The sequence below is a fragment of the Spermophilus citellus genome (assembly GCF_964194105.1).
Source record: "Spermophilus citellus genome assembly, chromosome: 2".
In the NCBI taxonomy this organism is placed as follows: Eukaryota; Metazoa; Chordata; class Mammalia; order Rodentia; family Sciuridae; genus Spermophilus; species Spermophilus citellus.
Genome location: NC_138183.1, coordinates 206038473 through 206059104, shown reverse-complemented (window position 1 = coordinate 206059104; position 20632 = coordinate 206038473). Strand labels below are relative to the sequence as shown.

Sequence of the window (20632 nt, the reverse complement as noted above, 5' to 3'; positions counted from 1 at the left end):
GCTTATGTTGAGAAGAATCTGGTCTCCAGTTAGAGCCAACTATTGCAAAGCACCTTGCGTCTAGTGACACCTTAAACACTCCAGAAGCCAGTGGCTAGAAATATAACAGTTTCTCAGTCTCTGTCTTGTTAATAACAGTCTAAATCTTCAAAGAGTTCCATTGAGGGAAAAACAACCAAATATTTCATGACACATTACCATTTTAAACCTCCCCTTCTTTGGTTCCCATATGTACTGTCAAAATGCTCCAGGAATCCCAGCATGGTGGTGCATAAACCACCTACCACCTTTTTTTGCATATTGAAAATTATATATATATATATATATATATATATATATATATATATATATATATATATCCGTGACCCAATTTGGGATTGGATAAATGAAGTCACTGCCCTCAGCTCTACCTGGAAGTATCTGGAAGAGCTCTTGGGCAATCCCTGAGAGAATCAGAAACACTCCACTGTTTGGGCCCAAGACAGCCCCCATTGAGAAGTATGCCTATCCTGCTACCACTACTAGTGTATATTTAGTAGCAGTACCAACTTCACCCATGTTTTATCAGCAAACGGGTTCTCCTGTTTGCCATTACCAACCCTTATTTAAAAGGCACTTCAAAAATACCCATTTCCTAAAAGTGCTTATCATTATGTCCCAGGGGCCATGAGCAGAGAGGACTGGGGGAACGAAAAGCTTTTCTAAGCCAACAGGATTTGGTGAAAACTAACAATCCTGCTGGCATGAAGTTAAAGTTCTATTTCCTTTTATAAAAAAATAAAATTAAAGCTCAAATGTTCTATTAAACTCTCATTGCTTATGTATATTATATTAAGGCTTATAAATATACCTGGTAAATTAAATTCGACCTGGATTGAATTAACACCTGCTATATGAGTTATTTGCTTTTTGTAATCAGTAATCTCAAGGTTTCTTCTCCTTCTCTGGAAACACAATTTAAATATTAACCTAATCTTTAACTGCTGCTGCTTCTTTCTGACATTTGGAAACCGATCATCCATGCAAAAAAGGGCAAATATGGATGTATTAATGAAGGGCAGCTTCTTAAAAGTCTTAAAACATGTAACTCAATGAATTGGGCGAAAAATGATAAAAGCAGCTAGAAACTCAGGTCTTTGTGTCACTTTTTAGGGAAAATAATACTGGTCATCCGCCAAGAATACCTCCAATCAGAGCCTGGCTGACGTTGACTGCCAGTTTCAAAAGTCTGTTTTGTTTTGTTTTCCATTATCATCTCTGGAAAAGCCTTGGGAAGCTGTAGTTCATATGAGAGAATTTTAATTAAAAGAAAAAAAAACGTAGTAGAGTTTAACTTTGAATCCAGGATGAGAAAGTGTGGTGGTCTGGGCTGGCTTTAGGGAGAGGTTCAGTGCCTCATGTCCTGCTCAGCAGACAGCCCCTGGAGGAGATGAAGCTTTCAAAGTGCTGGTCTTCCGCCTTCTCTTTGACACGCTGTTCCTCTAAGGAGTCCACAAGTTTGTCCCTTTGCTCAATCACTTGCATCATCTCGGTGAGTATTTTTTGTTCCTCATTGCGATCATTCTCATCTTTCTGGCTCTCTGCAGAAAAAAAGAAAACCGTCAGGCCTCAGGTAAGATTGGACTCTGGAGAGCTCTTGGCATGAACATTCTCGATTGTTATAGACTTGTTCTGCCCTTTCATTTCAATGATGGAGAAAACAAGGAAACAAATTTAATACCAAAAAAACTGCCCTTAATGCCACAGATTAGAAAGACCGGTGCTTTGTGCAAGGTAGCCAGCTCAGATTTCATCTTGAGGGTATGTTCGTGGCCCAGGGAAATACCATTTGTGAAAAAAAAGCAGTTAATGTGCCTTGCCCCATCAAGTCCCCAAAATTCCTCTCCTGCCTAAAAAAGAAACCAACAAAACAATGACAGGTCTGTTTTTCATAAACATATCTGAGCCATAGCAAGGAAATCTGTGAGAGAAGTCTCTTCATGAACAGTGTGTCAGTTTCTGCTGTTTCTTTCAGAGATGACAATCCTTTTGTCCTTTGCACTTAATGACAAGTTGCAGCCTTTTGAGCAGACACCACACAGAAGCCAAGTAAGATTTGACTGTCCTGACTGTCCTAGGATCAGGTTTCCAGATGGACTCTGCTCTCTCCTGCAGCCTTTCCGAGTGACAACCTTGTCCCTAATTGGCACCAAGCATCCAATCCCCAGGGTAGACAGGATTGTTAGAGAAGAGAGCAAGTTAAGAAGCAGGTGGTAATGACTTTCTGACACTCAACAGAGGATTTTAAAGCCAGATTTAAAACTTGCCAACTAGATTATTTCCAAGGGAGAAGCCTTTCTAAATTCCTTCAGCCCTTCCCACTTATGCACTCAGGACGAGGAGGAGTCCCATCCCAGGTAGAGAAAGTGCCACTGAGTCTCATGGGGCTTAGTGCTGGGTCAGGGAGCAGGCAGATGCAATGAGAGGGAAGTAGAGAAGTACTATTCCCTTGTGCCTCATGTTCTATGGGAAGGAGAAGAGACAGAAAGGGCAGAAGGTGAGAGCTCTGTGTCCCCATCTCTCCATTCTGGGACCTGGAAGCCCCACAGGGGGCAGGGAATGTCTTTTGCTGGAACACTGGGGTGGAAGGACTCTTGTCCTGCCCCTCGGTCCACTCTGCTCAGGAGGTGCCACTGTGGATAAACACAGGGCACAGGAAGTGTCTGAGTGTGGCTCTCAGATCTCCACCTGCTATGTGTGGTGTAAGCGGAGTGGTGGACCAGAGAAGCAACTGCGTCCCCTAAAGTGGCCCAAGGTCGCTGGCCAGTGGGTCTGCCACAGGTTCCCCCAGCAGAGAGAAAACTGACTTGACAATAGAGACTATGGGAGGCTGTCTGACTACACTGGATGGAGGATATGCCCAGGTGAGGCCCAGTGAGCCAGGGAATGCCACCAAATTCCAAAGCATACCCAGAGAATGGCCAGGCTGTGAGTGACAACACCCCTACAGCTTAACTGCAAGTGCCAGCAAGAGAGAGGCACCTGATGACAGGACACAGCTCTGTGAGGACTTAGAGCACCCCACACAGATGCTTATGACACCAGGGCACAAAGCTGCCTCTCCCTTAATGACAGCACTGACCCTGCAGAGAAACCCAGGAGGAAGGGGAAGCCATGGGAAGACTTAGCATTTCATCCCAGAGAGACTGAGCATTTCCTACAAGGATCGTTTAAAGACTGCATCAGACCTAGTTTATCAGAGAGGGATAAGAGCTCTCATTTCATTTCTTTTGTGGAAGATAAGTCAGCTATGGACAAAATCAAGAGTCTACTTTTTTGGGGGTATAAGTAAATATCAGAGGAGTGAGAAAATGCCTGACTTTCACTTCTTTTTTAAAATGTTTTATTTTGAGAGAGGGTCTCACTAAGTTTCTGAGGCTGGCTCAGATTTGCCATCCTCTTGCTTTTCCTCCTGAGTTGTGGGGATTATGACCTTCATTTCTTTTCTTTTTTTAAAAATTTTTTTTAGTTATAGTTGGACACAATGCCTTTATTTTATTTATTTTTATGTGGTGCTGAGGATTGAACCTAGTACCTCACATGTGCTAGGTGAGTGCTCTGCCACTGAGCCACAACCCCAGCCCCCTCTGACCTTCATTTCTTAGTAAGATAAAGAAAAAGGTATCAAAGGTGGCTAATGAGCCTTTGGCAGTATTTGTTTTACTAGCCTGAAACAGAAAAATCAAAAAATTTTAGCAGATGTATAAATCAGATTCACTCTGGCATGTTAACTTAGTATTTCATGTATTGATATTCCTTATTTAAGAAACAACATAGAAAAATAAAATAATTCCTCTCAGCTGAGGCTTGTCTTGGACATATCTGAGCCCTTGCAGTGTATCATGTCAATTGAGTTTATTTCAACTCCCCCTCCTTCAGGGTAGAATGGTTTCCTCACGGGCAATGCCTTAGCCTGGCCCATGCTGAGGGAGTGTTTACCATCTCTAGTCCCTGGCAGGACAAGACCCACCTTCCTCTGTGCTCCCAAAGCACCTGCTGTGGCTCCTTCTGCATTTATCCTGCACTGTAGTGACTGGTCTGGACATTGGCCTCCCCAGTGAGCTCACAAACTCCTAGAGTATGGGGGTTGCTCTCACCATGTGCCAGGTCCACATGAGGTTCTCAGTACATGTTTGCTAAGTGGGTGGGTGGACACGTGAACAAAGAGGTGAATGAATGACTTTGTTCCTATAGGCATGTGGCATGGGGAAATGCCTCCTTCTCAGCCTAGCTGGATGAAGCCCAATGGGGACTTGCTCTGGGGAGTGTGGGGTGGACACAAGGTGGGGCTGGCTTTGCACTCTCCTCTGCCTCTCAGGCTGCATGGTCGTGCAGGACAGGGAAAGCACTCTACTCTGGGGATTGCAGTGTTCTTGGTGTACTTGATGTCCTTCAAGGGACAAAATGTCTTTAATAAGGGCCCAAAACATATCACCATACTCACCCTCCTTGAACATTTTCTCTCTTAGTTTCTGCTCCAGTCTGCTTTGGTGATCTTCTAATTCCAGTTCTTGGGCCCTGGGTAGGTATGAAAAAAATGTTCAGGTAGTAAAGACAGGGAATTTGTGTGGAAACACTGACTAAAACACTCATTGACAACTGTTACTACAATTAACCTTATTAAAATGGGGGTCTTTGAATATTATCTCAGAATTGGAATTCTGGCTGCTGCTGGGATCACCAGAGGTGTTCAGAAGGGTTTAGAGATATGCTGGATCCAAGAGACACAGGGAGTAGCTGAAAGTTGTGATAGATTCTCAGGATGCTCTTGGAAGGCCATCAGTCCACTCTGTAGGAAGGACAGGAGACAGAACAGTGAAACGGTGCCTAGAAGAGTCCAGGGGAGGAGCGATGACTATTGGGAACTCTTTGTCTTCTTTGGGTGTAATATGGTTTCAAGAATCACCTCCAACAACTTTCAAGTCTCTGACCGTGGTCAACAAGAAAACCAAAAGAAGTAAGCAGTGAGATATTGGGTCCAGGTGGAGGAAATCAAACTTAGGCAGCTAAAGAAGAGTCAGTGAGGCTTTGGAGTGGCCATGCTAGAGTGCTGGGAACTCAGTCTCTCCACTGCAACAACAGCAAAACCCAGAAGCTGTGTCTTGGTGAAGCCAGTTGGGATTTTTCAGTGCCTAGGATCACCCTACTGATAGCAGAGTGGTTGTGAAGGTCCCTACATATGAGAGAGGCTCTAGAGCTCTAGAGCTGCTGCTCTAGAGCTCTCAGGAAAATTGAGGACCCAGACAGATGTGGCAATGCTAACAGATCCTAGTCGAAGTCATGTAATCCCTAGAGACTATAGAGAAAGAAGAATTGAGGGTTCTCAGTTCTCTTTTAAGCTCAGCCTGTTCAGCAAACATGGGTTCTCAGTTTCTGTGAGCCTTGCAACTTTCTCAACCTTGACACTATTGACATTGTAGGATGGATAATTCTTTATTGGTAGGGGGATAGGCTGTCTTGTGCCTTGTGGGGTGTTTAGCATCCTTGTCTTCTACTCACACGGTATCAGTAACAACCCCCAGCAGTGACAACCAAAAATGTGTCTAGACATTGCCTCTGGAGCTATATCACCCCAGGTTGAGATCCCAGGGTCAAGGATAAAAGCCTTCCCCCTAAGGAGTAAACAAGTCCACTGCCTTTTTTGATCAGGTAGATAAATATGTCTAATGCTGGGGTTTGGTTTGTATAATGGGTTGAATGGGGGACCCCCCCAAAGATGTATTCATATCCTGAACCCTGGAAGCTCTGAATGTGCACTTGTGTGATACACGGTCTTTGCAGATGTACTTAAAATGAGTACCCTCTGGATTATCCCAGTGAGTCCCAAACCCAAGAACAAGTCTTCTTATAAGAGGCAAAAGAGAAGACCCAGACACACCAAGAAGGCCTTGTAAAGACAGAAACAGATAGTGTGGAGGTGTAGCCACAGGCTAGGAATGCCTGGAGCTGCAAGAGGTGAGAAAGGCAAGGAAGAGTTCTCTCCTAGAGGCTTTGGAGGGAACATGGCCCCATCAATGCTTCCATTTGGACTTCTGGCTTCCAGAACTGTGAGAAAATAAGTTTCTATTGTTGTCAGCCCTCTGCTTTGTGAGAATTTACTACTGTGGCCCTAATAAACTCATCTGGGCTCTAGTACTTGGCCACACTAGCCATTGATAGAAGGTGATATTTTGATGTTCCATCCATTGACTCTATTGTTTATTTCTCACCTGGTTCAGAACTCAGGCAGGGAAGAGTGGTAGTGTTTATTAGGCCCCCCAAAAAGTCCCCCTGGTGACCTCTCAGGGTAGAAGTAAAAATGAAACCAGATGGCACAGATGAAAGCTCCTATGCCACTTGTGGTGCTCCAGCACAGGTGTGTGATAGCTCTTTTTAACCTAGGCATGGGCGACAGGGATGGAGTGAATGGCCTCCAGCTCCTTACTGGAGGAAGAAATCTATTTCAGCCATAGGACGCCACAGGGAGAACAGACAACGGAAGATTCTTTACACTAATGCCAGCATGATATGCGAGACATAAAATATCAATTTGCCTCAATCACTACTCTTTATGCACAAAGAGGAAAAAATCCCGGGACTTCCACCCAGGAGTGTGAGCCACCCCCCAGCCCTCTGCTTTTCAGACTCGCTGTTATCAATGTTGCCTTACTTACATGATCAGCAGCTCTGACTCATATCGCATTAATTTATTCTTCTCCAGAACCAGCTTAAACCATTCCTGCAAAAGCTGTGCTTCATCCTGTGTCCCTGAATCTGCTTAAGAAATCAATGGCAAATGGGTTAGATTGGCGTTTCTCTCCCCATGAGCAAACTGCTTTGGAGCCACTTTAGCGGGCCATGTTTGTAGCAAGAAGGGCTCTGCAGGTAGCAAGCTCCCTGGCACCCTGTTGATGCCTCGAGGTCAGGGGCATAACAAATAAAACCCACTTGGGCAGGCTCTGGGGGGAGGTTCTCTTGAACATCTAGGCATGACCACTTCAGCTTCCAAGGTCATGTTCTTGATAAGGTCTTACCACAAAGGACACTTCTCCTGCCTACTCTCCCGCACTCCCTAAAACTGATGTATGTGTGTACATCACACCTCCACTAGAGACCCCTAGTGCCGGTTGCTGTCTCCTCTTCTCTTCTTCCCCCAAATCAACTGCCTTCTGAGTGCCCAGGTGGTGTGTGGCTCCCTTCACGAGGCAGGGAAACTCACATCACGATTGATTGTTGGAGTGGTAATTGGCATTTTGATTTTTTTTCTTTTGTCCGAAGAAAAGCTAATGATGAAAAAAATATTAATTTTGATTCTTATATGGAGAAAATCAGATCCATACATTCTGGCCACTTAGACTATGACCTATGACCTTCCTTCAACAGAAGAATAATTAGGTTAGCATTGCTTCTTAGACTCTCAATGTTGGATACTAAATATTGAGATATTGCAGTGTTAGAAGCTGACCAGGGTTGAGAAGTAGCTTTTTAATCTTGCTCCCTGAAATGACGACACACACTGTATGGCAAAACTCATGGCTATTCTAGGATTTATAATGGAGGGTCCCATCGGCTGAGGGGAAAACAATGCAGATGGAGGGTTTGGGCGTGTTGTTTCACATCTTGGAGCCTCTGCTTCTCCCTTAGCTAAACTGGAATAATAAGATGCACATGTAATTTAATAATAATGAGCTGCTATTTATCCTGTAGCGAGAATGGCCACCTTACTGGCAGCATCTCATTCAACCCTCATGATGAACTCAGCAGTGGAGACTCTCAGCATCACCATTTGGATAGCCAAAGAAACAGAGATTCAGACGACTAAGGCAAGTTGCCCAAGTTCATAGTCAGTAGGTGACAGAGCTAGGTCTTGTACACAAATGAATCTTAACCTAAGCTCAGGCTTTTCACTGCTATGTATGTCCCTGTCTCCTTCCCCCGAAGTCATGTGCCCCTAGCACACTGCCCTGCCCCCAGCAAGCAATTCATGAAAAATAGTTCTCTTTTCTCCTTGTCTTTTTGACCACATTCTTACTGATAAGGACACTGGGGCCCCAAGAGATTTATATGCAGTACGCGAAGCCCCAAAATATTCATTTTATGGACAAACTGGAGCTAGGATGCAAAACTTGATTTCTGGTCTGTCCATCCATCCATCCATCCATCCACCCACCCCTCCATCCATCTACACCTGTTTGTCAGGTATCTTCGATATGTCAGGTTCTGTCTTGAGGACTGGGGATTCAGTGATTTGCTACATGTTACAAGAAGTTTGGAGCCACTAAGGCATAATGCCTACCAAAAAATACTTGTTAGACAATCTTTTGGATCAGATGACCTCAAAGAACTAGAATAAAGTAGAATATTAGGAAACAGTCACAACAAAGCAACAAAAGGCATTCTGAACATATAGGCAGGGCCATCCTAGTCAGGGGATGAGCTGGGGTCTCAACTGGCATTACTTTGGGGAGGAAATAATGAGGATGGAAGAGAGCATTTTCAAGAAGAGGGAACAGCATGGGGAAAGACAAGAGGGAAAGGAAAGAAGATGGTGGAGATGTGGATTGGGGAGGGTAAGACAGTTTTATGGTGGTCTGTAGTACACCAAGGTACACTGAAGGTGGTGGAGTAAAAGAATGCTGTGTGGAGCTTTATCCAGGAAGGATTAAAGGGAAGAAAGAGAGAGGAGGGAGGGAAATATGATGTTATTCTTTCTTAAGTATCTTGAGTGAATGAACAAAATTAGAACACATACTGAATACCAATATCTCCTGGGCAATAATTGTGGTGCTTGGAGATAAGAATGAATAAATATTGGATCCAGCTCTTTGGAAAATGGAGAGCTTTTAGTTCATGGAGAAAACTAATACTACATATCCAAGTAGATGTCACCTGCTCCTTGCTATGGGAACACAGGGGGAAGTGGTATCTTGTATGGAAGAAGTGAGAGAAGGCTTCAGAGAGGACATAGCCAGTAGGCTCAGTCTAAATGAGTAAGAATTTACCAGAGAAAGAAGAAGGTGGAGAACAGGGCATTCAAGGGCAGTGTCAATCAAAGAATGAAGTGCACAAAGCAGAGATCATATATAACCTAAAAGTTAAGAGCATATACTTTTAGACTCAGATGTGGGGTCAAACTTTTATTCTCCTACCTACCACTGTGTGGACTTGAGTAATTATTATAGCCTCCCTGAGTCTCAGTTTGTGAAGCTGCAGCAGGATTATGCACACAAAGCCCTTGACCCAGTCCTGGCATGTACAATAAGCTCAATAAATGGCAACAGAAATTATTCAATCATAAAATGCACATAGTAAAACCCTCAGGTTCAGGTGGTCCAGCCATGGAGCCGATATCTATTTCCTTCTACCCACTTCCTGGAAGGTGATCACTTCATTGTCTACTATGGTTCTCCATATGACGAGGGAGTTCCAGGCTATTCAGGGAGCTCACTGCATGACTATGTAGGTGAGTACTGAAAGCTTCCTTCCACTGGCCTTTAATGGGTTGGCTCCTAGTTACTGATACCAGTTTTTCCATTTGGAGAACTGTATAGACACATAACTACATATTTTACATGAAAGACCTTCAGTTATTTGAACACAGGTTTCACAATTCACTGAAGTTGGCTTTGTTTCATAGCTGGTACCTCTGGATTATTATTTTATCATTTGAGGATAGCCCACATAATTTTCCTTCTAATTTTGCAGGATATATCTTTTAAACGTGTGTGTGTGTGTGTGTGTGTGTGTGTGTATTTTAGTTGTTGATGGACCTTCATTTTATTCATTCATTTATTTATTGGGAATACCTTCATTTTTTTTTTAAATTCTACATAGAAAATGAAATGACATTTGCTTCTCACAGCTTCTCTGTAAATTACCATGGTTCCAAATAATCTCTAAATTTTTTCTAAAGCCTCACAAATTTCTTTAATAATCTTTTCTAGAATTTTGATAAGGCACAGAGTTCATTTTTTTTGACATGAAAAGTGGAAAATGTACTTATCTCTAGTCTTTTGGTTTTGGGATTCTCTATAAGTTTGAAAATCTTAGGCTACATTTGTAATTTATTTCCATAGCAGGAGCTAAACTTGGTTTATCCAGAAAATTCTAATTGAACAATACTACATCTAGACATTTGTCTACATGAACCACCATTTACCTGGGCTTGGGGACCCAAATTCACAGGTCTCCGGTTTCATCATCTATCCAGATTCAATTCCTTCTTCTAGATATTTGTTTAATGTTTCTAGATTAAGAACCATTTTCTTTGACAGAAAACAGAAAAGCTGAGAAGTGAAAATTCTGCCTTTTCTCATCGTCTAACATGATACCATCTGCCACAAGCCTGGGCCTATACTTTTCCTTATGCTCAATCCAAAAGAAACAGCTTTAAAGGACTATTTTACCATCTTTAGAGTACTTTTTGTTGTTATTTTTCACATTCAGCCTCTTTGCAGCATTATACCCACCAGTTCTAGCCAGACTTTTTATCCTGGATTACACAGTCCCTTTTTCAATCCTATGCATCCTTCTAAAATTTGGTGCATTAGAAAGTGCCCTGTACTGCTCACCGACTTCCATTGACACTGTACTGAACAAACCCAAGTTGAGTCGAATTGCTCAAATTAATTTTCCTTTATCAATAGAATAGTTTGCAATTTTATTGGCTGTACTTCATTTTTTAGCGTTTTCCTTTCTTCAGTAGTCAAAATCACCGAGAGATCTTTGGACATGGAATCCTGTGCAGGTCTCCAGGGAATCTGCCTTCCCAAAGCACTGGATATGGGAGGGTCTTGCTCTTAATTCCAACAAAGCACAGAACCATCCCTCCATGATTTCCTTCAACTCATTGTCACCCATCGGGTTCCGTCTGTCCTTGTGAGTTGCCGCAGTCCAGCTGCAGCAAACTAACGGGGGGTGACAAACAACTTGTGTACATTGATACAGCAGGAGTGGGAGCCATTTATTGTAGGACAGGAGAGGTATATATCCATTCCACACAGCTTATCTTAATTAACATAAACTAGATACAGCAGTCAACCAATAAGAAATCTCCACACTTAATGGCTCGCTGGCGTTACTTTACAAACCACTCCCTCTGGCAAAATGCCAGGCGCCATCTTGACTTGTTTACAGACCCTAACAGTGAGTCCTGATGAAGTCTAGATAGCATTGCCTCTCGCTAGAGATACAGTAGAGTGAGGAGGCCAATGGGCTTTGAGATCAGTCAGGCCTGGTCCTGCCACTTAGGAATGTGTGACATTGGCAAAGAACCTCATGCCTCTTGGCCTTGGTCTCCCCAGGTGAAAAATGAACATATTGATAGTACTATCTCATACTTTGGTTAGGAGTATTAAATGACATAATATATGCAAAATGTTTAGCATAGTGCTGCTTGGCACATAGTAAACCTTCAGGAAATTGTGCCATTGTTATTACCACGTTGTTATTTCTTCCAGTTTTGTAGTTCCATAAAAATTACTTTCTGTTCACCTTTAAAACTCAGCTAGAATGCAGTCCTTTATTTGGTTATATATGGCTAAACCTTGTCTGTGACAACTTGAGGTTAACAAAAAAAAAATCTTAAATAATAAGCTGGGACAGTGGTGCAAGCCTATAATCCCAGTGACTCAGGAGGCTGAGGCAGGAGGATTGCAAGTTTGAGGCAGCCTTAGCAACCCAGCAAGAACCTCAGCAACATAATGAGACCCTGTCTCAAAATAAAAAATAAAAAGGCCTGGGGATGTAGCTCAGTGGTAAAGCATGCAGGGTTCGATCTCTAGTACCCAAATAATGATGATGATGATGATGATAACAATGATGTTTTTGGCCTCATGTAAATGAAAAGGTCACATAACTGAGTGGACCATCAACATTGCTTGACAAGGCTTCAGTCCCCTGTGCCCATGCAGATTCCCTTCTCACCCATATTTCCAACTGATCCCATGGCTGCTGTTGTGGCATTGAGAGTCCTTTCAGAGCAGGACTATGACTCCTTCATCAAGGAATCAGGTTGCAGCTCTAACAGTGTCACCAGAAGGCAAGTGGCCTCTGGCTAAGAATAAGATGGCCCAGGGATCCAACCCTTCCTCTTGCCCTCTGATCTCCAGTGCAGGGTGATGCTAACTGTCCACCTGCTGTTCATTTATTTGCTCCTGGGCCCTCATATCATGCCTCTTCCTGGACAAAATGTCAGTATTCCATTTGGTATGGCAAAATAATCAAAACTCAACACAAAACCATTTTTTATTATTAGTAGAGTCATTTAGATTGATCCACTTTTGCCCAAGAGTGCTCTTAAAAATGCAAAGCAAATCATGTCACTCCCTACTGAAAAATTTCTCCAATAACTCTCCACAATCAAGTTAAATCACCAAGCCTGGTACTTCTCAGTCCCTGCTTACCTTAGGTGATTGGCATGAATGATCAATAACTTTTTTCCTGAATGAATAATACCAGAACAGATGGGCAATCTAGTCTTTAAAGTCATGATTTTTTAAACTATTTTCTTTCATAGGTATTGCTGAGTATTTCTCTGATTGGGTGTTGGTGTGTGGTTTTCCAAATTGAATCTTGTTTTCTGTCTGGTTTGAAACTCTCAAATTCTTTGGATGTGATTTGTCTACCTCCTTAGCATCTATGAGAAGTTCTAATTCAGTGTTTACTGCAATTTTGTTATAATGCACCTGGCATTCTTACTGAAGATGGGAAGCAGGAAGTGGGAGGAAGGGTACACCTAGAGTCATAGTAGCCAGGACCCTCAGTCACCTGATCAGGGCATTTCCCCGAGCTTAGCTGGGGTTCAGCCCCTGCTTTTTGGTCAGCTCTTAGCTCATCTGGGGGCTTATTTTATTGAAATCTGCAATAGACTTCAGGACCCAGAGCTCTGGAACATCTGCCCTGCAGGCTCCTTACATATGATGATAACCCAGGAAGCCAGGTTGAGGGTCTGGTCTGATTCAGTCTTGACAAACCCAAGAAGCTACTACCTAGCTCATGATTCCACTCTTGGGGCTGGAGGCTTTCAGTGAAAAGCAATTCTAATCCTCCCTCCTTAAACTACTTTTGAGGGCTTTTTAAAAAAAATCTTTAAACTATATTTCAATTTATCATTTTAAAATTTAGTTTTCTTACTACTAATCATGATTGAAATGGTACCACACTATATGTACTCTTCTCTACCTTGCCCATTTTTTTCTCTTTTTTGGGGGTGTACTAGGAACTGAACTCAGGGGCACTCAGCCACAGAGCCATATCCCTAGCCCTATTTTGTATTTTATTTAGAGACAGGGTCTCACTGAGTTGTTTAATGCCTCGCCATTGCTGAGGCTGGTTTTGAACTCGAAATCCTCCTGTCTCAGCCTCAAGAGCTGCTGCGATTATAGGTGTGTGCCATCACCACCACTGCTGGCCAATTTGCTCATTTAAAATTCAATATTACTTTGCACAAATTCACCCATGTTGTTCATTCATTTTTATTGCTGTATGTATACTGTTCACACAATGCCACAAATGATCCATTTCCTTGTTAATAGAAATGTAGGTTGCCCTTAGACTTCTGCTCCTAGGAATGATGTCACTATGAGCATTTGTACATATCTTCTGGTCCATGTGGCAAGAGGTTCTTTGGAAGATGCACTTAGGAATGAAGTTCTGGAATTGTAGGGTATGCACATGTTCAGCTTAACAGCACAAAGCTGACTCATCTTCCAAAGTGTGACAATTTATGCTGACATTGAATAAAAGCATCTTTATGCCTCATCTTTTTCTAATTTCAATATTATCAGATTTTTTTTAAGTTGGATACTTTATTAGTTTAAAATAGTTTATTGTAGACTGAATTTATATTTTCCTAAATACTTATAATATCTGCATCTTTTTCTTGTGTTTATTGCCCATTAACTGTTCTTCTGTTGTGAAATGTATATTTATATCATTTGTCTATTTTCATGTTGGGTTGTGTGCCTATTTCTTATTGATATGCAAGAATTTGAGAATTGTGTTAGCTAACTTTTTGTCACTATGACCAAAATACCTGACAAGAAAAATAACTTAGAAAAGGAAAAGTTAATTTTGGCTCATGGTTTCAGAGGTCGGCTGACTCCATTGCTCTGGCCCTGAGGTGGGGAAGACATGATAGTGAAAGGGTGTGGCGGATCAAAGCTGCTCAGCTCATGGCAGCCAGAAGAGAGAGAGAGAGAGAGAGAGAGAGAGAGAGAGAGAGAGAGAGAGAGAGAGAGAGAGAGAGAGAGAAGAGAGAGAGAGAGAGAGAGAGAGAGAGAGAGGGAGAGAGAGAGAGAGAGAGAGAGAGAGAGAGACCGTGCCATTAACACCTCACCATCGATGAGGCTGGTTTTGAACTCACAATTCTCCTGTCTCAGCCTCAGCTCTTCCTGGAAAAGGGCTACAGGCTCACTTAGCATTTGCTCCAGAGTTGCTGAGTTCTTGAGAGAGAGAGAGAGAGAGAGAGAGAGAGAGAGAGAGAGAGAGAGACAGACACCAGGCAAGCACACACACATGCAAAGAGCAGGGACAAAATATAATTCCCAAAGGCACACCCCCTCAACAGTGACCTACTTCCTTCAGCCACACCCCATCTGCCTAGAGTTACTACTCAGTGAGCCTTCAAATGATTGATCCATCAAATGGATTAACCCACTGATTAGGTTGCAGCTCTCATAATCTAATCATTTCACCTCTGAACATCACTTTATGGTCTATCATGTGAGGTTATTGAGGGATACCTCCTAATGCAAACCATAACAAGAATACTCCAGAATACTAATTTTTTCCCTTTGGTTTAAAAATGTTTGGCTGCAAACATATTTTCTGCATTAGTGGTTTTTCTTTCATTTCCTTTATAGTGTCTATTAACTACCAGTGTGAGGTCAAAAGATATTTTTCTTAACTTCTCAAATTTCATTTTCAAATTAAAGTTATAATCTATATGGAATTGATATGCATATATGATATAAGACCTCATTTCAATTTTTTCCTATATGGAAAACCAATTGTCTTAGAATCATTCATTTCTTGTAATGTCCAACCCCACTGCTGGTTTATATCAAGTTTTTAGATATGTGGGATTATGTTTGGTTCCTTTGGTGAGTTTCAGTAAAGCATTAAAATTGGCCCCATAAAGGTGGTACACATTTTTTGTTGGATTTATTCCCAAGTACCTTATTGTTTTTGATGTTACTGTAATTGATCTCATCTTTGTTATTTCTTTTTTTTTTAGGTGCTTGATGAGGAGATATAGAAATGCAATTGATCTCGCCAGTTTGATCTTATATCTACTGACTATAATATTGGATCTTATTATTTTTAATAATTTCTTTGGTATGCCCATTTGGGTTTTCCATGTGGGCAATCCTATCATCTGAAAACAATAAAAATGTGTCTCTTCCTTTCCAAACTTTATGTTGCCCCCACCCCCCACCCCTTGCCTTACTGAACTGGCTAGAAAAGCATGTACCAAGCTGAACAGAAGATGTCATGGTAGGCAACCTCATCTATTACCGATTTTGAAAAGAATGCTTCTATTCAACAATGTTGCTGCAGGGGTTTGGAAGAGACTCTTCAAATTAAGAAAGTTCTATTGCTTCTTTTGCCAAAAGTTATTTTTTTTGTATCCCAAATAGATGTTCAATTTTGTCATATGATTTTCCTTATTGTATTGAAAAGCTCATACAGCTTTTCTCTTTAATCTTTAAATATGGAGACTGTCAAATCACACTTAGATTGCCAGAATTTAAAATTAATGGGATTAGTGTTCACGGGATTCTTTTGTCTCTTTGAATTTTTTACTGTATTATTGGTCTAGTCTGTCCTTTTTGTTCTTTATTTCTGTCAATTATTTTAAAAAATCAGTTTAAGAGGGTTGCCTTTGGTGTTTGGAGTCAACTTTTGGCCTATAAAGACTTTTTCCAGGGCCCAGGGAAGTGAACACCCCAATAGATGGATTGTGGATATTTGCTGAGCAGGGCAGTCTTCCATGGACTGTGAACATCCTTGCACATCTTCGCTGAGTGTGTCAAACTGCAAGGTCTAGCCAGCCTCTGACCCTGAGCCATTCCTGAAACTGGCCAGGTAGATAATCCTGAGAAGTAGGTCGGCACACCCTAGCATTACCACCGCACAATGATCTGCTTCCTGGAAAAGGGCTACAGGCCCACTTAGCATTTGCTCCAGAGTTGCTGAGTTCTTCACCCTGCGATCCTTAGCTGTGGTACACACCTTGGTGTGCACAAGTGCCATCCAGGCCTATTGTGTCACACCCTGGGACTTGGGGACAGGCCACTTGTGCCACCATGCTGATGCTCCTGCTGTACATTGTGCTATGAATAATAAACTCCCTTTCTGTGATTCACTAAATTTCACTGGAAGTATCCAGAATCTATAAAGCTAAGGCAAACCAACTCAAATTCCTGGCTTCATTAACTCTGGATTCTTGTTACTCTTGCCATTCTCAATAAAGTTTGAGTCCTTTTTCTGACCATATCCTATTTTATTCTGTGGTGAAATATTATCTGTGGTTCCATTTTTATGGTTACCTGTATTCAAACAGTCAGACTCCTTGAACATGGAGGGTCCTCAACCCTTCCCCTGTTCTGCTGACCTTTAAAAGCCCAATAACCGGCCATATGTATAACCTTGAATTGACCACCTTTGGGTACATTTAGAGAACAAATAGTTCTGGAAGGTTTCCTAAACGATATCCGGTCCCCAGATCCATTCCCAAGTGATGGCTGGCTATCAGAGAGGCAGGCTTTAGAACCACAGTGTTCTGCTTTCATTGTTGAACTGCTTTTATGGAATCAGTGGTGTTTTGTTGGGGCACAACAATGAATCTGCAATGAGTTTCTCACTTGGACAAAACATGTGAACTGCATGTATTTTTTTTTTTTTGTATTTATAGAAACCAGCTTAAATCTCTTCTAGGGAATATAGTTATAAGTGAATAGAGTGAATAAATAAGCAAATGAACACAATTTGAGAAAACTGCATTTTCAAGTGATGGGGATATAAAAGGAAGGAGAAGGAATGAATCTTTTTGGAACACCCATTATATGCCAGGCTCCTTTTCAGATGATTTACCAACATCATATTATTTAACCTTTTCTTTATACAACCCCAGTAGGTGGATATTATTAGTCCCATTTTACAGAGGAGAAAATTTGTCAGAGAGGTATTTGCTTTATAATGGCGACACCAAGATTCAAACTCGGGAGCGTCTAATGCCTGTTTTGTTTTTTTCCCCCCTCAGGACTCATGTTTACATTATTTAGGAAAATATTATTCCTTCTTTTCCTCAGCTGTAGTCAAGATGAAAACCACAGAGTATAAACCAAACTACTTCCCTCTTCCTGTCTAGATTGTCCTTGAAGTTTCTCCTTATAATGTGTGCTCCTGCTGCCACCTGCTGGCAGCCTCACTCATCATACTTGTCTTTGTGAACCCCTTAATGAAGGAGAAACCATCTGAAAACCATCCAAAAAAGGCAAGAAGCCGAATGCAGACAACTAGCTGAGAAAAGTGAGTAAAACAATAAGGGAGGAATAAATTGTCCACTTTCCCTGCAGATAAATCCTTTCTCCTTTGAAGCTGCTCAGTTTTCCTCAGATTTCACCTCTTTCCAGATATGGAGAGAAAGCTCAGATTCAGACATCCGGGGCCACCTAGGTTTGAAGGGTGGTCTCTTGATAAATGGGGGTATCCCAGGGCCCCTGTGGGCAACACTGACCATGGTACCATGTTGGCCACCAACAAACCAGTGGGTAGCAAACAGTGCCTCCACCGAGAAGGGGCTTAGTGGCCGGCCGTGTCAGGGTGGCCTTCCCACCGAGGGCAGCCCCCGGGAATGAGGGTACTGCTTGTCCTGTCCATCACCTGTGCAGACAGGACCAGGGGGGGATGCCATCGCCCTTGTCAAAGACAGACAGGCACAGACATGTCCTGCGAATCACCATGATTTGTCGTCTGGGGTGGATGGGTCAGATTTCTGTTTTTCTTTGTTTTCCTTTTCTCCACAAAATGGGGAAAAATCCATGGGGGGGGGCGGGGGGGTGCAGAGGAGCTCATTTCTGACTGATGGGGAAGAAGAAAGCAGGAATTGTTGTCAGGACAATTAGGAGCTCATCAAAGCCTCGTTTTGCTCATCAGCCATCATGGCCCTTGTCCTGCACCCCCGCACGGTCCTCTGATTCAACGCCCCCCTAATGAATAACTCCCAGGAACAAAAGGCCCTTTCAGGCTGCAGCACATAATTATTGGAGGAGCCTGGCCTGACTGTCGCAGGCTACTCCTGTTTTCAGGCCTGTCTCTAAATTTGGTTATTCACAACCTTTTACAGCTCAATATTATTGCCTAACTGTGATCATTTTCTAATTATCCTAATAATACCTATTAAATAATTCCCATTAAATCACTTGAACCGGAGCAGCAGAGGCCAGCTCAAATACAACTTAACCTAATAAGCAATGGTCATTCATTAAGCAACAGGGCAATCTCTTAAAGGGACTGGATAGAATATTGAACTGCAAAGGAATATTATTATTTCACAAATGTTATTATGAGTTACAGTGTATTAATTCTGATGGCCTGGCTTACAACTCTTCCTGTGGGTCTCCAGGGAGGCCACGCTCCAGGACTTGACTCTTTTTTGTCTCCACCCCCCCCCCCCCCCCCCCCGTTGATCTGTATCTGTCACCCCCACAAGGATATTCAAGGACAAAAAGGCCCATAAACTTAACGGGGGAATTAAATTAACAAGGACATAGAGGGAATTAATGGAATCCATCTTCTGACAGGCTTGGCACGCCTTTGAAAACACTATCCACTGGCCGGATTTCTTTAGGTGAAATTCAAAATAGCTAGCTAGCTAGCTTGCTTTGCTTTTTCTTTTTCTTTCTTTCTTTTTTTAATATCTGCTATGAGGGAAATTTTCAAAAGAAGCTTTAGAAATTTGGTATCTATGATTTAAATTTCAAACAGTCAAGATTAGAAAGACAGTTCTTTAAATGTATATGTGTGTGGAGACTTAATATTTTGCAAAATAAGATTAGGTAGTGTTTGTTGGATGCCAACACTATAGTAGACACTCTGGTAGATGTTTGCCCATCAACCTCTTAATTCTCAAAATGACTTGACAATACGGGAATTATCATCTCCATCTTTCAGATAGGAATCTGGGGCCAGAGACATTAAGCAATTTCCCCAAGACTGCCCAGCCTAATGGGAGCAGAACCATGTCACATGTTGACCTGTGTTCCTAATGGCAAACTGACACAGGCCCCAGCTCTGCTGGTGTGTCTTTTTCATTTCCCAGGCTTTTTGCTGCAACCAAGAGATTCCTACAGATAAGTACTGATGAGGGGGTTCTCTTTACAAGGAAATCCAGTGTAAATTAGTAAGAAAAGGAAAAAAAAAACTTGATTAATCATTCACTGGATGCCAGGCACTGAGCGAGGGTTTTTGTGTGACCTGTTTTAGCTAATCCTTGGTGCAAGCTCAAGAAGCAAGTCTGATCATCACTCCCACTTAAGGAAACTGAGCCCTCACTGGTGAATTCCTGTTCTTTCTCCCAATTCTCATCTTGCACACCACCTTTCCCAGGGAGCCTGGCCTGATCACACTCTCCCTCTAAGATCTTGGTTCACCGGCAAGGCCCCCTCATGCTATTATAGCTCTCATACTGTACTGTGCTCCACCTGTTCACCTGTCTCTGTCCCTCAGTGGACAAATGGACTATAAACTTCTCAAGGCAGAAATGTTGTCATATGTGCCTTCATGTCCAGCACGTGGCAGGAGTTCAGGGATGGGCTTGATCTGAATGTAGGAGTCTGAAGCTCCGTGGGTCATTCCCATTTATTGCTTTTACCTAAGTCCAGGCAATGGGCTAATTCAATTCAGCATCATGTATAATTTCTCCTTTAATCATTATTTCAGTTTATAAGGTAGAAAAGCACTTGTATGTCAGTTTTCGATGAGAAAAATGAAAGTTTAAAAAAGGTTTATAACGTGACTAGCCCCAGGTGATACAGAAGGAAAAGAGAGAAACCAGGACTTTAACTGAGCTTGGAATCACTTCCAAAAATTGCTCAAATTCCCAAATATTTCCCCTGCATGTATCTTAAACCCTGAATTGCAAAGGACATTCATGCTAGCCAGAATAGAGGCTGCGTCTCTCAAAGAGCAGTGACAAGGTCCACCAGCTGATCAATGCCCAGAGGAACTTCATATTGAACCACCAGCTAGGTTTTTCTACCCCCTCCCCCGTGCTTGCTTTCTTTTTTTATTTTGAAACGGTCTTGCTAAGTTTCTTAGCATCTCACTAAGTTGTTGAGACTGTCCTCAAATTTGAAATCCTCCTGCCAAGTTGCTGGGGTTATAGGCACATACCACCGAGCACAGCCACTATGGGATTTTTAAAGTGTGAAGCAGAAATGTGAACTTAGGATATAGAAAAACTAGAAAAAAAGGAGGGAAGTCAGTGTAAACTATATATACCTTTAGGTGTTAGTAAGAGAAACAAATTTAGCCTTTTGTTTTCTATTTTCTAGTAAGGCATGCAAAGGAAAAATATTAGTGTAAAATGTGATGATTTCCAGCATAC

At 42.1% G+C, this 20632-nt stretch overlaps 1 protein-coding gene across 1 annotated transcript in view; it reads right to left on the bottom strand.

The window, feature by feature from the left end:
• Positions 1–1380: 1380 nt before the first annotated feature.
• The window catches only part of MICAL2 (microtubule associated monooxygenase, calponin and LIM domain containing 2), a 215296-nt gene continuing 196044 nt past the window's right edge, over positions 1381–20632 (bottom strand). The window contains exons 34-36 of the mRNA XM_081263018.1: positions 6693–6792; positions 4484–4557; positions 1381–1580 (exon numbers count right to left, since the gene is read on the bottom strand). Coding sequence (XP_081119144.1) covers positions 1396–1580; positions 4484–4557; positions 6693–6792 — 359 coding nt within the window. The 3' untranslated portion in view covers positions 1381–1395. The remainder of the gene's footprint in view (positions 1581–4483; positions 4558–6692; positions 6793–20632) is intronic.